The sequence below is a fragment of the Mobula hypostoma genome, chromosome 24 (genome assembly GCF_963921235.1).
Source record: "Mobula hypostoma chromosome 24, sMobHyp1.1, whole genome shotgun sequence".
Classification (NCBI taxonomy): Eukaryota; Metazoa; Chordata; class Chondrichthyes; order Myliobatiformes; family Myliobatidae; genus Mobula; species Mobula hypostoma.
Genome location: NC_086120.1, coordinates 23,901,374 through 23,911,645, shown reverse-complemented (window position 1 = coordinate 23,911,645; position 10,272 = coordinate 23,901,374). Strand labels below are relative to the sequence as shown.

Genomic DNA, 10,272 nt, shown 5'->3' with positions numbered 1-10,272 from the left:
GCGCTGCTCAATTGGAAGGGAAATATTGGCCGCAGTTGTGTGGTCCTGGCTCCCAATTTGGGACCTCGCTATGAAATGGGCATCTTAAATTTGTTAATCTTTGAATTGGGTTATTGCATTTGGCACCTAGAAGACAGGGCAGAGCGCCAGTGACCTATGAATTGCTGCTCAGGATGTCGCCCGAAAGCATAAAAGACACGCGAGGCCGAAGGAAGGGCAGGCACCGGAATCTGAGCGGAGGACACCCGACCGGACCGGACTCCGGGTCGGGAGCGCCGGCGGGGGCGTGGCCGCTCGCGCGTTCGGCGTCGTCTCGCCGTCGTCGCGACGTGCGTGGGATGTTGACGCAAAGGTGGGTCTGCTCAGTTGCCGACTGAGTGAGGAAGAGGAGAGGGGGAAGGAGGAAAAAGAAGTGGAGACGAGGAAAGGGAGGAGATTGCACTGAGTTGGGGAGATGGAGAGGAGCAGGAGCACGGTGGTGGTGACAGGTAACTGGGTTGGACGCGTTGCCACAGTGTCATCTCCACTTTTGTTATAGCAATTCGCAGCCAGCTGCTGCCGGGAACCTTCTGCCTCTGCGGCTCCCAGCAACTTGACTGAGAGTTTAAGGGTTGGGATACAGACCCCCTTCCCTCTCCTCTAGCCGAACACACTTCTTTGTGTGCATGTCGCAAGTTTTGGACTGCCTTTGACAGTTTTCATTTACCTTGTGCATGTTTTTGAAAGATAGCGTTACCCTGCTTGTGTAAAAAGTTCTCCTTCAGCATGACGCCGGTGGTTTAAAGTTCAAATATAAACACCTGTTGCAATTGGTGTTAAATTTAAAATAATGCAAATTACAAAGCATTTTTAGTGACTTGCCACCAACAAACCGTCAACAACAACAAACTTTGTAATGGCTGCATTGTTAGGAAAGGTTACTAATGCTTAGCTCTTTGCGTATTGCCATAATAAAAGGAAGTTATAGTTATCTGAGAGAGAACAGTTCTTTGAGTCAGTGAGGAAAATAAACTGCAGAACGGGATGGAGAACGTTATAGTTTTTTTATTGCTGAGTCGGGGAGCCATTGTGCTAATTCTGCTGTACTGCATGTGATGCAGAGCTCTGCTAGACAAAGGGACAAGGGAGTTGGTCAGACAGGGGCCGAGACTGGGGCCAGACAGTTACATTAGGCAAATGAGACCAAGCATGAAAGGCTTGGGATTGTTGAGTGTCTGCGAGCTTGGAGTGTTGTGACGACTTGCCTGACTGCAAATAGTTAGGGAATACAGAGCCCTTAACTAGTTAAGAAAGTAAAATGGGTCGGGGGTGGGGTGTTGCAAAGCGAGAGAGAAGGTCTCAGACTGAAAACAGACATTTGTGTTAAATTTAGTTTTAAAGTTGAAGTTGACATTCTTTGAGTGATTGCAGTTATTTTTGTTTTTGAAAAAAGTTTACCTTTGCATTCTGGAAAAGTTTTTAAGTATCAATGAAATTGAGCATTTATTAGAATGTTGATGTTTGCATTTACCTATTATTTTGCACTGTCCTGTACTCTTAACGAGGAGAGGGGAGATTAATGGAGTAGCCAATGCAGGGACAAGAAAGTGAGCATAATCTGCAATTACAGCACCTATAGTTGTAACAAGGCTTTCTATTTTCTAAAATATCCGAAAAGAAACAAGGTTGTTTCAAGTTTTGGTTGTGTGACTTTTGGTGGCTCTTTTTATGGCCTTTAGGTGGCCCCATGCATTTTGCAGTCGCTGAAATGCTACTTGTGCAGTCGCTGTTGTAATGTAGCAAGCTGAAGAACATAGTAAACTCCCACAAGCAGAGAGGTGCTTATAACCAGATCATAATAACTGTTTTAATAATTGTTCTTTGAGAGAGAAGTTTAGGCTTGGGGACACCAGGAATTTGGGGCTGCATCACAGCTATACATACTTCCCACATAATGCCTGAAGTTGACACTGTACCTGAAATGAAATGCCTTCTTGGATTTTGGCAATAACCATCTTTTTTTAAACAAAAGTCTTTGAAGTATTTTATCGGAAACACTTGGTTAATTTACAAATATCAGACGTGTAGTTGGATACATGCTTTGATAGTAAATGAACCTTTAACCTTTTTAATTGTAAGTAACTTTGCAGGGTGTCAGTGATCTGTAACGATTCTGGGATTTTAAGGGAAGGCAAGGGAGTGAGTGGAGGGACATTTTTGTGGGGTGGCTGTGGCCCAAAATTTAGCATGAATTTAAGAAATTTGAAATTACCTTTGACAACTGGTCACATATAAAACGTTAAGCAAAGGTGTCATGAATATACAAAAATTCTTCCACTACCTCACAACATGGTGAATCTGGATTGTGTGGAGCTGAGCGTTCTTCCTTTATTCCTAAAGCAGTTTTTGTATTTAATCTGTACAACAGAAATTCAAGAACATTATTTTTTTTAAAAGCTACATATTCACGGGCAGGGAGGTGGAAAGCAGTAACTAAAGACGACAAAAAAAAAAGTTCTGTATATAACAAATGGTTAATCAGTTACTTTGATTATAAAGTTCTTTCTCTGACATGCCTTAAAGTGCTAATAATAACCTTCACTTGTATTGTGTAAACTGTCTGAATAAGTATCCGCATCCGAGACATTTTGAACCAGTCACACATGTTGAAGTGGTGTCGTCACAATGTCACCAGCCTGCTGTGTTCACAGAATGACTAGAAGGGCATTCAGCCCAGCATGCTCATACTGGTTCTTCAAAAAGAGCTCTCCAATGTATCTGAGTCATCTGCCCTTTCTGCATGATTATTCTTAGAAGCAGGTCACAATTGAGATGTCCGTTTATGTATATTTTAAAGTTGGGTCAGTTTGTTCCTCTCCTATTCTGGCTAGGGAAAGAGGACTGCTCAGGATTCGAGTAGCGCCCCAACCCCTCTGCAAGCTTCTTGGTGTGGTGACAGAAGCCCTGCTACCATACTAGGTGCCACATCCGTTGGGCAGCTCAGATAGTAGCTGTGGGTATCAGGCTGTGACCCGCACTGCCCTCTGCTCTCTTGAGTACGGGAAGAGCTGTGTCAAGTCAGGAAGCAGCCAGAGAATGACAGAGGGAGCTGATTTTGAAACCATCTTTCGCATCCTTACAATGACACAAAGAGCCACACATCCAATGAAGTGATTTTTTTTCGAGGAAGGGCAGTTGTCCTTGTAGGAAATGCGGAAGACAATTTGTGTTGGGTATTCTGAGCGCATCGCAGGAAGCTTTCATAAACCACAGTACCATTATCGGATAAGAAGAGATGTACGCTTGTGGAAACTGAGGAACTCCCAGACTTTTCTTAAGCTGTGGGATCTTGTGCATTTGAAAGGACTGCTGGAGCTTTGAGTTAATTTCATAATTGAGAGTATAATTTCTCGGAGCAGTTACGCACTCAAGTTGACCTTGCACCTTGTGATCCATTTTGAGCTGGCTCTTTTGAGGTGCCCATTTTCTTCAGACAGGAGTACCAGGCCATGTTCCAAAGTATATGCCTTAATAGATTAACTGTGAATTTATGAAATTTGTGGAAATTTGCTGTTGAATTCCTTGCACTACAAGAGTGAAAGCTCAAAGGGGTAATGAGGTGGAAAGGTGACTGATTAATTGGTCAACCAATATGTTCCCTTTCCTTTGAGGTTCTGCGTGGTTGAATAGTTTGTGGCACATTTCACAAATGCAGCTTATATGAAACTACCATCTACCTTGAGAATCATTTTCTTGCAGGTGTTTACTAAAAATTAATTTTAGAAAAATTATACATAATCAAAGACTGGCGGCCAATGTGCCAAAAAAGATAAACTGCAGATTAAAAAACTACCGAGAGAGTATCGAAGTTGCTGGTGAACGCAGCAGGCCAGGCAGCATCTGATAGAGATGCTGCCTGGCCTGCTGCGTTCACCAGCAACTTTGATGTGTGTTGTTTGATTTTCCAGCATCTGCAGAATTCCTGTTGTTTCTGAGATAGTATGTTGTGGAATTTGTTCGGGTGAGTGAAGAGTCCATACCAATTCAGGAGTCTGGTTGTAAAATAATAATTGTTCCTGAACATATGGTAGTGTGGGACTTTACCTCCTGCCTGATTGTAAATGAAAGGGAGCATGGTTCAGATCGTGCAGGTTTTTTATGCTGCCTTTTTGTGGCAACACTCCCATGTAAATCAACTCAATGGTGAGGAGAGCTTTGCTTGTAATGGGCTAGACCAGGGCTCCCCAACCTTTTTTGCACCACGGACCGGTTTAATATTGACAATATTCTTGTGGACCGGCTGACCGGGGTGGTGGGGGGGTGTTCAAGTAGGGTTAAGCTCACCTCAGCATGTCTTTTACAGTTAGGGTTGCCAACTTTCTCACTCCCAAATAAGGGACAAAGGTAGCAGTCAAATCCCAGGATACTTTGCCCCAGGAAAGACTACCAGGACCATGAAGCCTTGCGCGGGCACCTGTGTGCGCATGCGTGACGTGCGTATGCGCGTACATGCCGAATTTTTTCCCCACAAATCGGTTTTGCCTCCTTCTTCCTGACTATACCGTACATACATTATTTCTACTTTATATAGGCTGTGTATTTATCATATCATTCCTGCTTTTACTATATGTTAGTGTTAGTCATTTTCGGTTTTATCTGTTATTTGGTATGACTTGTTAGGTTATTTTTTGGGTCTGGGAACGCTCAAAAATTTTTCCCATATAAGTTAATGGTAATTGCTTCTTTGCTTCACACCATTTCGGCACGAAAGGTTTCATAGGAACGCTCTACCTTAGCGGGGGAAATACAGGACAAACCAATTTAGCCCAATATACGGGATGTCCAGGCAAATACGGGACAGTTGGCAACCCTATGTTCAAGTTCAACAGTGCGTGACAGGGAATGAGGAAAGGGGCAGCTGACTCATATCGTTTCCTCGCGGCCCGGTAGCGCATACTTTATGGCCCGGTGGTTGGGGACCGCTGGGCTAGACTGTAGCCACCACATCCCGCTTCCATACCAGGCTGGGGTGCAGCCAATTAGGATGCCTTCTGGTTTCTGTAGAAGTTTGTCAGAGTTTTTGGTGACATGCTGAACCTATGCAATCTTGTAAGAAAAGAGTCGTTATCGTGCCTTCATTGAGATGGCACATGTGTGCTGGATCCAGGACCGATCCTCTGAAGTGTTAACATCAAGTAGTTTAAAGCTTCTGACCTTCTCCACTTCTGATCCCCTTCTGAGGATTGACACCTGGACCTCTGGCTTCTTCCTTCTGCAGTCAATAATCAATTCTTTGGTTTTGCTCACGTTGAGTAAGAGGTTACTATTGTGACCTCAACCAGTTTTTCAGTCTCCTGCCTATATGCTCATTTGTCATTACCTTTAATTCAGCCAACAACAGTTGTGCTGTCAGCAAATTTAAATATGACACTGGAGCTGTAGCTACACGCAATCATAGGTATAAGGCGGGGGCAAGCACACAGCCTTCTGGTGCACTTGTGCTGATGGCGATGTGGAGGAGGTGTTGTTGCCAATCCAAACTGATTGGGGTCAGCCAGTGAGGAAATCGAGGATCCCGTTGCACAAGGAGGGTATCGATGCCAAGGTCTAGGAGCTCGGTGATTACTTTTGAGGGGACGATGGTGTTAAACGCTGAGCTGTAGTCAATGCGGAGCATCCGAACTTGTACCTGTTCATTGCCTAGGTATTCCAGAGCGGGGTGAAGAGCTACTGAAATAGCACCTGCCGTCGACCTGTAATGACAGTAGTCAAATTGGAGCAGATCCTAGAGCAGTAATTAGTGTGCTTCATGACCAACCTCTTGAAGCACTTCTTCACAGTGAATGCAAGTACTACTGGATGATAGTCATTAAGGCAGATTGCCTTGTTCATCATGGGCACCAGTGTGATTGAACCCTGCAGGTGGGTGCCTGACACTGCTGAAGCAAGAGATTGAAGACATCCGTAAACACACCAGCCAGCTGATTAGCACAGGTCTTCACTTCTCGGCTGGGTACACCCACTGGGCCAGGTGCTTTCTGTGTGTTCACCACCCTGAGGGATGCTCTCACGTCCAGGGTCATTGGGCTGTGAAGGTGCCTCTGTGTTCTGTCGGCAATGAGCATTAAAAGGTTGTGACCACGTGCTTGGAGGAAAATACACCTCCCCTCCCCCACCCTAACCCCAACACCAGGGCCTACTTGGTTAATTTACTTGGCCTGTTCAGCAGATTTGCATTCTTGTCCTTTGAATTCATAAACTTGAGAGTTCATCTATTCAGGACATTTAAAATAATCAAGCGACTTGACTGGGTTACACACCACCCAGATGTAGAAAGGCGATGCCTTTATTTCATTACTGGGTCTGAATCGGGGAACTCTCTTGCAGATGTCACTGGGAGCACCTTTACCACGCAGGCTACAGTGGCTCAAACGAGTTGTTTACCACCATCGCCTCGAGGACAGTGAATGGCCGTACATTAAAATAGAGGCCTCACCAGCAGCACCTATAACCTAAGAATGAATTGTAGAGCAAAGGACCAGATCAGTTCCGGAGCATGTCGCGACCGCGTCAACAAAACCTGTAGAAACGAAACATCTGGCAATGTTGAAAACCTGGGATACATGTTGTAAAATCAGTGCAAGCCTGCGAGTGCCCTGGGGTTGACAAGTCAGACAAACACTTAACTCTTTTAGTCCCATTATCAATCTTCTGAGTTTGTACTGCCTACTCTTTAAAAACCAATACATCCATGGCATGCCTTGAATTGAGTTGATTGTCTGATCAGAACTTTATACAACGATTGTGTCTTTGATACCATCTTTGATTGGTAGGTCGGTGAAATAATGTAGAATCATTAAATAATTACAGCATAAAAGGAGGACATTTATGTCACTTGAGTTTTGGTTTTTGCCTGAAACTGGGTGGACTGCATGATTTGATCTGGGTTGGCACGGGTTAAATCATCCATAAATCACTAAAAAATTTTACAACACATACCAGTGATAATAAAGCTGATTCTGAAAAGGAAAAGTCACCAATCAGATTTGTTTAAGCCAAACTCAGAGACTAAAGGTCATTAACAACAGGAATTCTGCAGATGCTGGAAATTCAAGCAACACACATCAAAGTTGCTGGTGAACGCAGCAGGCCAGGCAGCATCTCTAGGAAGAGGCGCAGTCGACGTTTCAGGCCGAGACCCTTCGTCAGGACTAAAGGTCATTGGTCTGTTTTTCCCTTCTCTTTCCAATGTCTGATACATCCATATTGTAAACCCATATTTAATTTGTTTATCTTCTAGTTTCTGCGTTGTTAATCGATGTTGGGCGGGATCAGTTAAGGAGTGGTTTATTGAGGGGGAGGGGTTTGGAAGGAACTGTTTTGTGGTTAGTGGAATCCCGGTAGGACTGCTGTTGGTTGCAGTCAACAGCGATAATTTGGATATGAATGCAGTGACAGAGTGCGCTAGCCAGAAATTGATGAGAGAGTAAATACTTCTGAAACTGAAGAAAACAGAATGATGATAGTGGCAGAAAAATAATGATTGGGCGATAGAGGTGAAATGTTGTGAATATTCAAATCAACTTTTTTTAAGAGTTTTTCCAGTGGAAGAAAGTGTAGGTAGTGGGAGAATTAGGTGTTCAAACTGTGTTTTACATAAATAACAGCTTCATGTGTGGAAAGGGCTTTTTTTTGTATAAAAGTGACATATTTGGTTTTGTACTGCTTTGCATTGCACATGTCTTCAAGTAGAGAAATGGGCCCAACAAATTCATGCTGGTGTTGATGCTTGACACAGTCTTCTACTGGCCCTTCTTCCTCTCATCCCCCACCTCATTTTATCTGACAGCATTGCCAATTCAACTCATCACTTAAATGCATCTGTGTTCCTGGTTTGAATCACACACTGTGACATTGAATTCCACATTCACTCAAATGTTTGAACAAAAAAAATCTCCTGCACTTCCAATTAGAACCAACTTTAATGGTAGCCAGCCTTGTTTTTTTTCCAAATCTCCTGCTCAATATGGAGAAGTCCCTCAACACTTTGCTTATCAACCACTCCACATTCTAAAGACATTAAGTTGCCTCTCAGCCACCTTCTGAGCAATGGTAGTAGACGAATTCACCTTTCGAGATGTACACATTTATTTATTCCTGGAAGCATTGTAATAATGTTATTGTGTAACTGTGAATTCATTTAAAACCTTAGACAACACATTTAAAACCTTAGACGACAGATTGAAGTTGGGGCTCTTACGAATGTTTCTTACAGCATCGATGATCTGGCCCATTGTGTGTGTGCCAGCTCTCAGATCAATCTCATTCAAAGTAAATTAGTTATCGATGTACATGTACGTCACCATATACAACCCTGAGGTTCATTTTCTTGCGGGCATTCATGGTAAATGTAGGAAGCACAATAGAATCAATGAAGTACTACGCAAAAGAGGGCGGACTAACAACCAATATGCAAAAGACAACAAACCATGCAAATATGGAAAGAAAGAGGAAAAAACAAATAAATAATAAAGTGATAGATATCAAGACAATGAGATGAAGAGTCCTTGAAAGTGAGTCTATAAGTTGTGGGTACAGTTCAGTGATGGGGCAAGTGAAGTTATCCCCTCTGGTTCAAGAGCCTGATGGCTGAGGGGTGTTAGCTGTTCCTGAACCTGGTGCTGTGGGTCCTGAGGTTCTAGTACCACCTCCCTGTTGGCAGCAGGGTAAAGAGGGCATGGTCTAGATGGTAGGGGACCTTGATGATGGATGCTGCTTTCTTGCTACAGTGATCTATGTAAATGTGCACAATGGTGGGGATGACTTTCAGTTGCATTTTCCCATTATTTCCCTGTAAGTATTTTCTAACATTCCCATCAGGTCTTTTCTGTCATCGCTGACATGAGAGGCAGTTCTAAAATGGTTATTTTTTTCTTAGCACCAGCATGTCTTTGGGATATGGGTGGGGGGGGGGTGGGTGATGAGGTTGGTGTTGACTGGAGCTCTTGGAGGAAATCCATGACATTTTGTTAGAATGTGAAAACTTCACCTCATTGGCACTCGAGGTCAGGATTGAACCCAAGTTCTGTAGCAACATTGCTACCTGTTTACCACTCTGCTGCCCTATTCCTGAATCTGAGATGCCAGGAAAGAACTTTGATATACTGTCATTATGTTGTTCAGATAAAATGTTTTTGGTTTACTACTTCAAATTTGCAGGAGGTAAGCCAGAATCCTGCTGTTCGGAGTTTTTGAGGATGAAGAATGGTGGTTAGCTGATTTTTAATTGTAGGATAGCAAACAGGAGAACTTTGAGGCTGTGCAGTAAGCATTTGTACAGTGCCTTTCCTGACCTTGCACCATGCCAAAGCCAATTCAGTGCTCTTAATTTAGAATCAAGACAATCCAGATTGAATAATGCAAGTTCTTACAATCAATTATGTAATAAATGAACGGTTATTGTTTTTGTAATGTAAATTGATGCAAATGCATTGGCCCAGGAATTTGAGTTCCTTTATTAACCATTTGGATGAATATCATGGAGTCTTTTAGGCCTATGTAAGAGGATGGTCAAATATCCTGATTTTAGGATCATGAGTACAGCACCTCTGGGAGTGCAGCATTCCTTCATGTTTCCATGAATTGGATCAAGCTGTGGAGTGGGAACTGAACCTGCAGCTCAATGCATGGCTGATACTTAAACTGTGTAGGAAATAGGAAGCAAAGGTTTTAGTTCAAGTGTGTTGTCTGTATCACTAATGTTCAGAGGCAGATTCTAAGTCAGGGTTATATTTCTGGTGTGTTTTTTTTAACTGATGTTGAATCTCTTCTATATTTAAGGTTTTGGCCCCTTTGGAGAACACACTACCAATGCGAGCTGGGTTGCTGTGCAGGTAAGATGACTTTTTCCTTTATTTTAATCATTTGCTTTGCTGCCTGCCAGGTAATGTTACTGAAGAGCATTGAGTCTTCAATGAATTATCTCTACAGGTGAAGAAATGCCGAAGCATGTAAGTAATGTGCGTAGGTTACACAGGTCTATCGAGTGTTCCCAGTACAGGTAAATAGAATGAAGCTACCTCGGGTCTATTTCTGAGGGCACAGACAGAGCCGGATATCCACAACCCGAGTTGTACTTGACTTGCTCTATACCCTGTCCTCACGCTTTGACCAGCACTCTTATTTTCTTGTTTAAATGTGCTCCTGGTTGGACAGTGCACACTACAATTTTTTCTTTTGGCTAACCTGCATGTGTGAACACATGGCAGCATTTGTATTAATTGGCTTTGCCAG

At 43.2% G+C, this 10,272-nt stretch overlaps 1 protein-coding gene across 2 annotated transcripts in view; it reads left to right on the top strand.

Moving 5' to 3' along the window:
• Positions 1-358: 358 nt before the first annotated feature.
• pgpep1 (pyroglutamyl-peptidase I) overlaps positions 359-10,272 on the top strand; it is a 46,375-nt gene continuing 36,461 nt past the window's right edge. Inside the window, exons 1-2 of one of the 2 annotated variants that reach the window (XM_063032736.1) lie at positions 359-488; positions 9,820-9,872. In XM_063032736.1, coding sequence (XP_062888806.1) covers positions 455-488; positions 9,820-9,872 — 87 coding nt within the window. In that variant the 5' untranslated portion in view covers positions 359-454. Of the gene's footprint in view, positions 489-7,070; positions 7,197-9,819; positions 9,873-10,272 lie in introns of those variants that run through there. The other variant, XM_063032735.1, reaches the window with a different exon arrangement.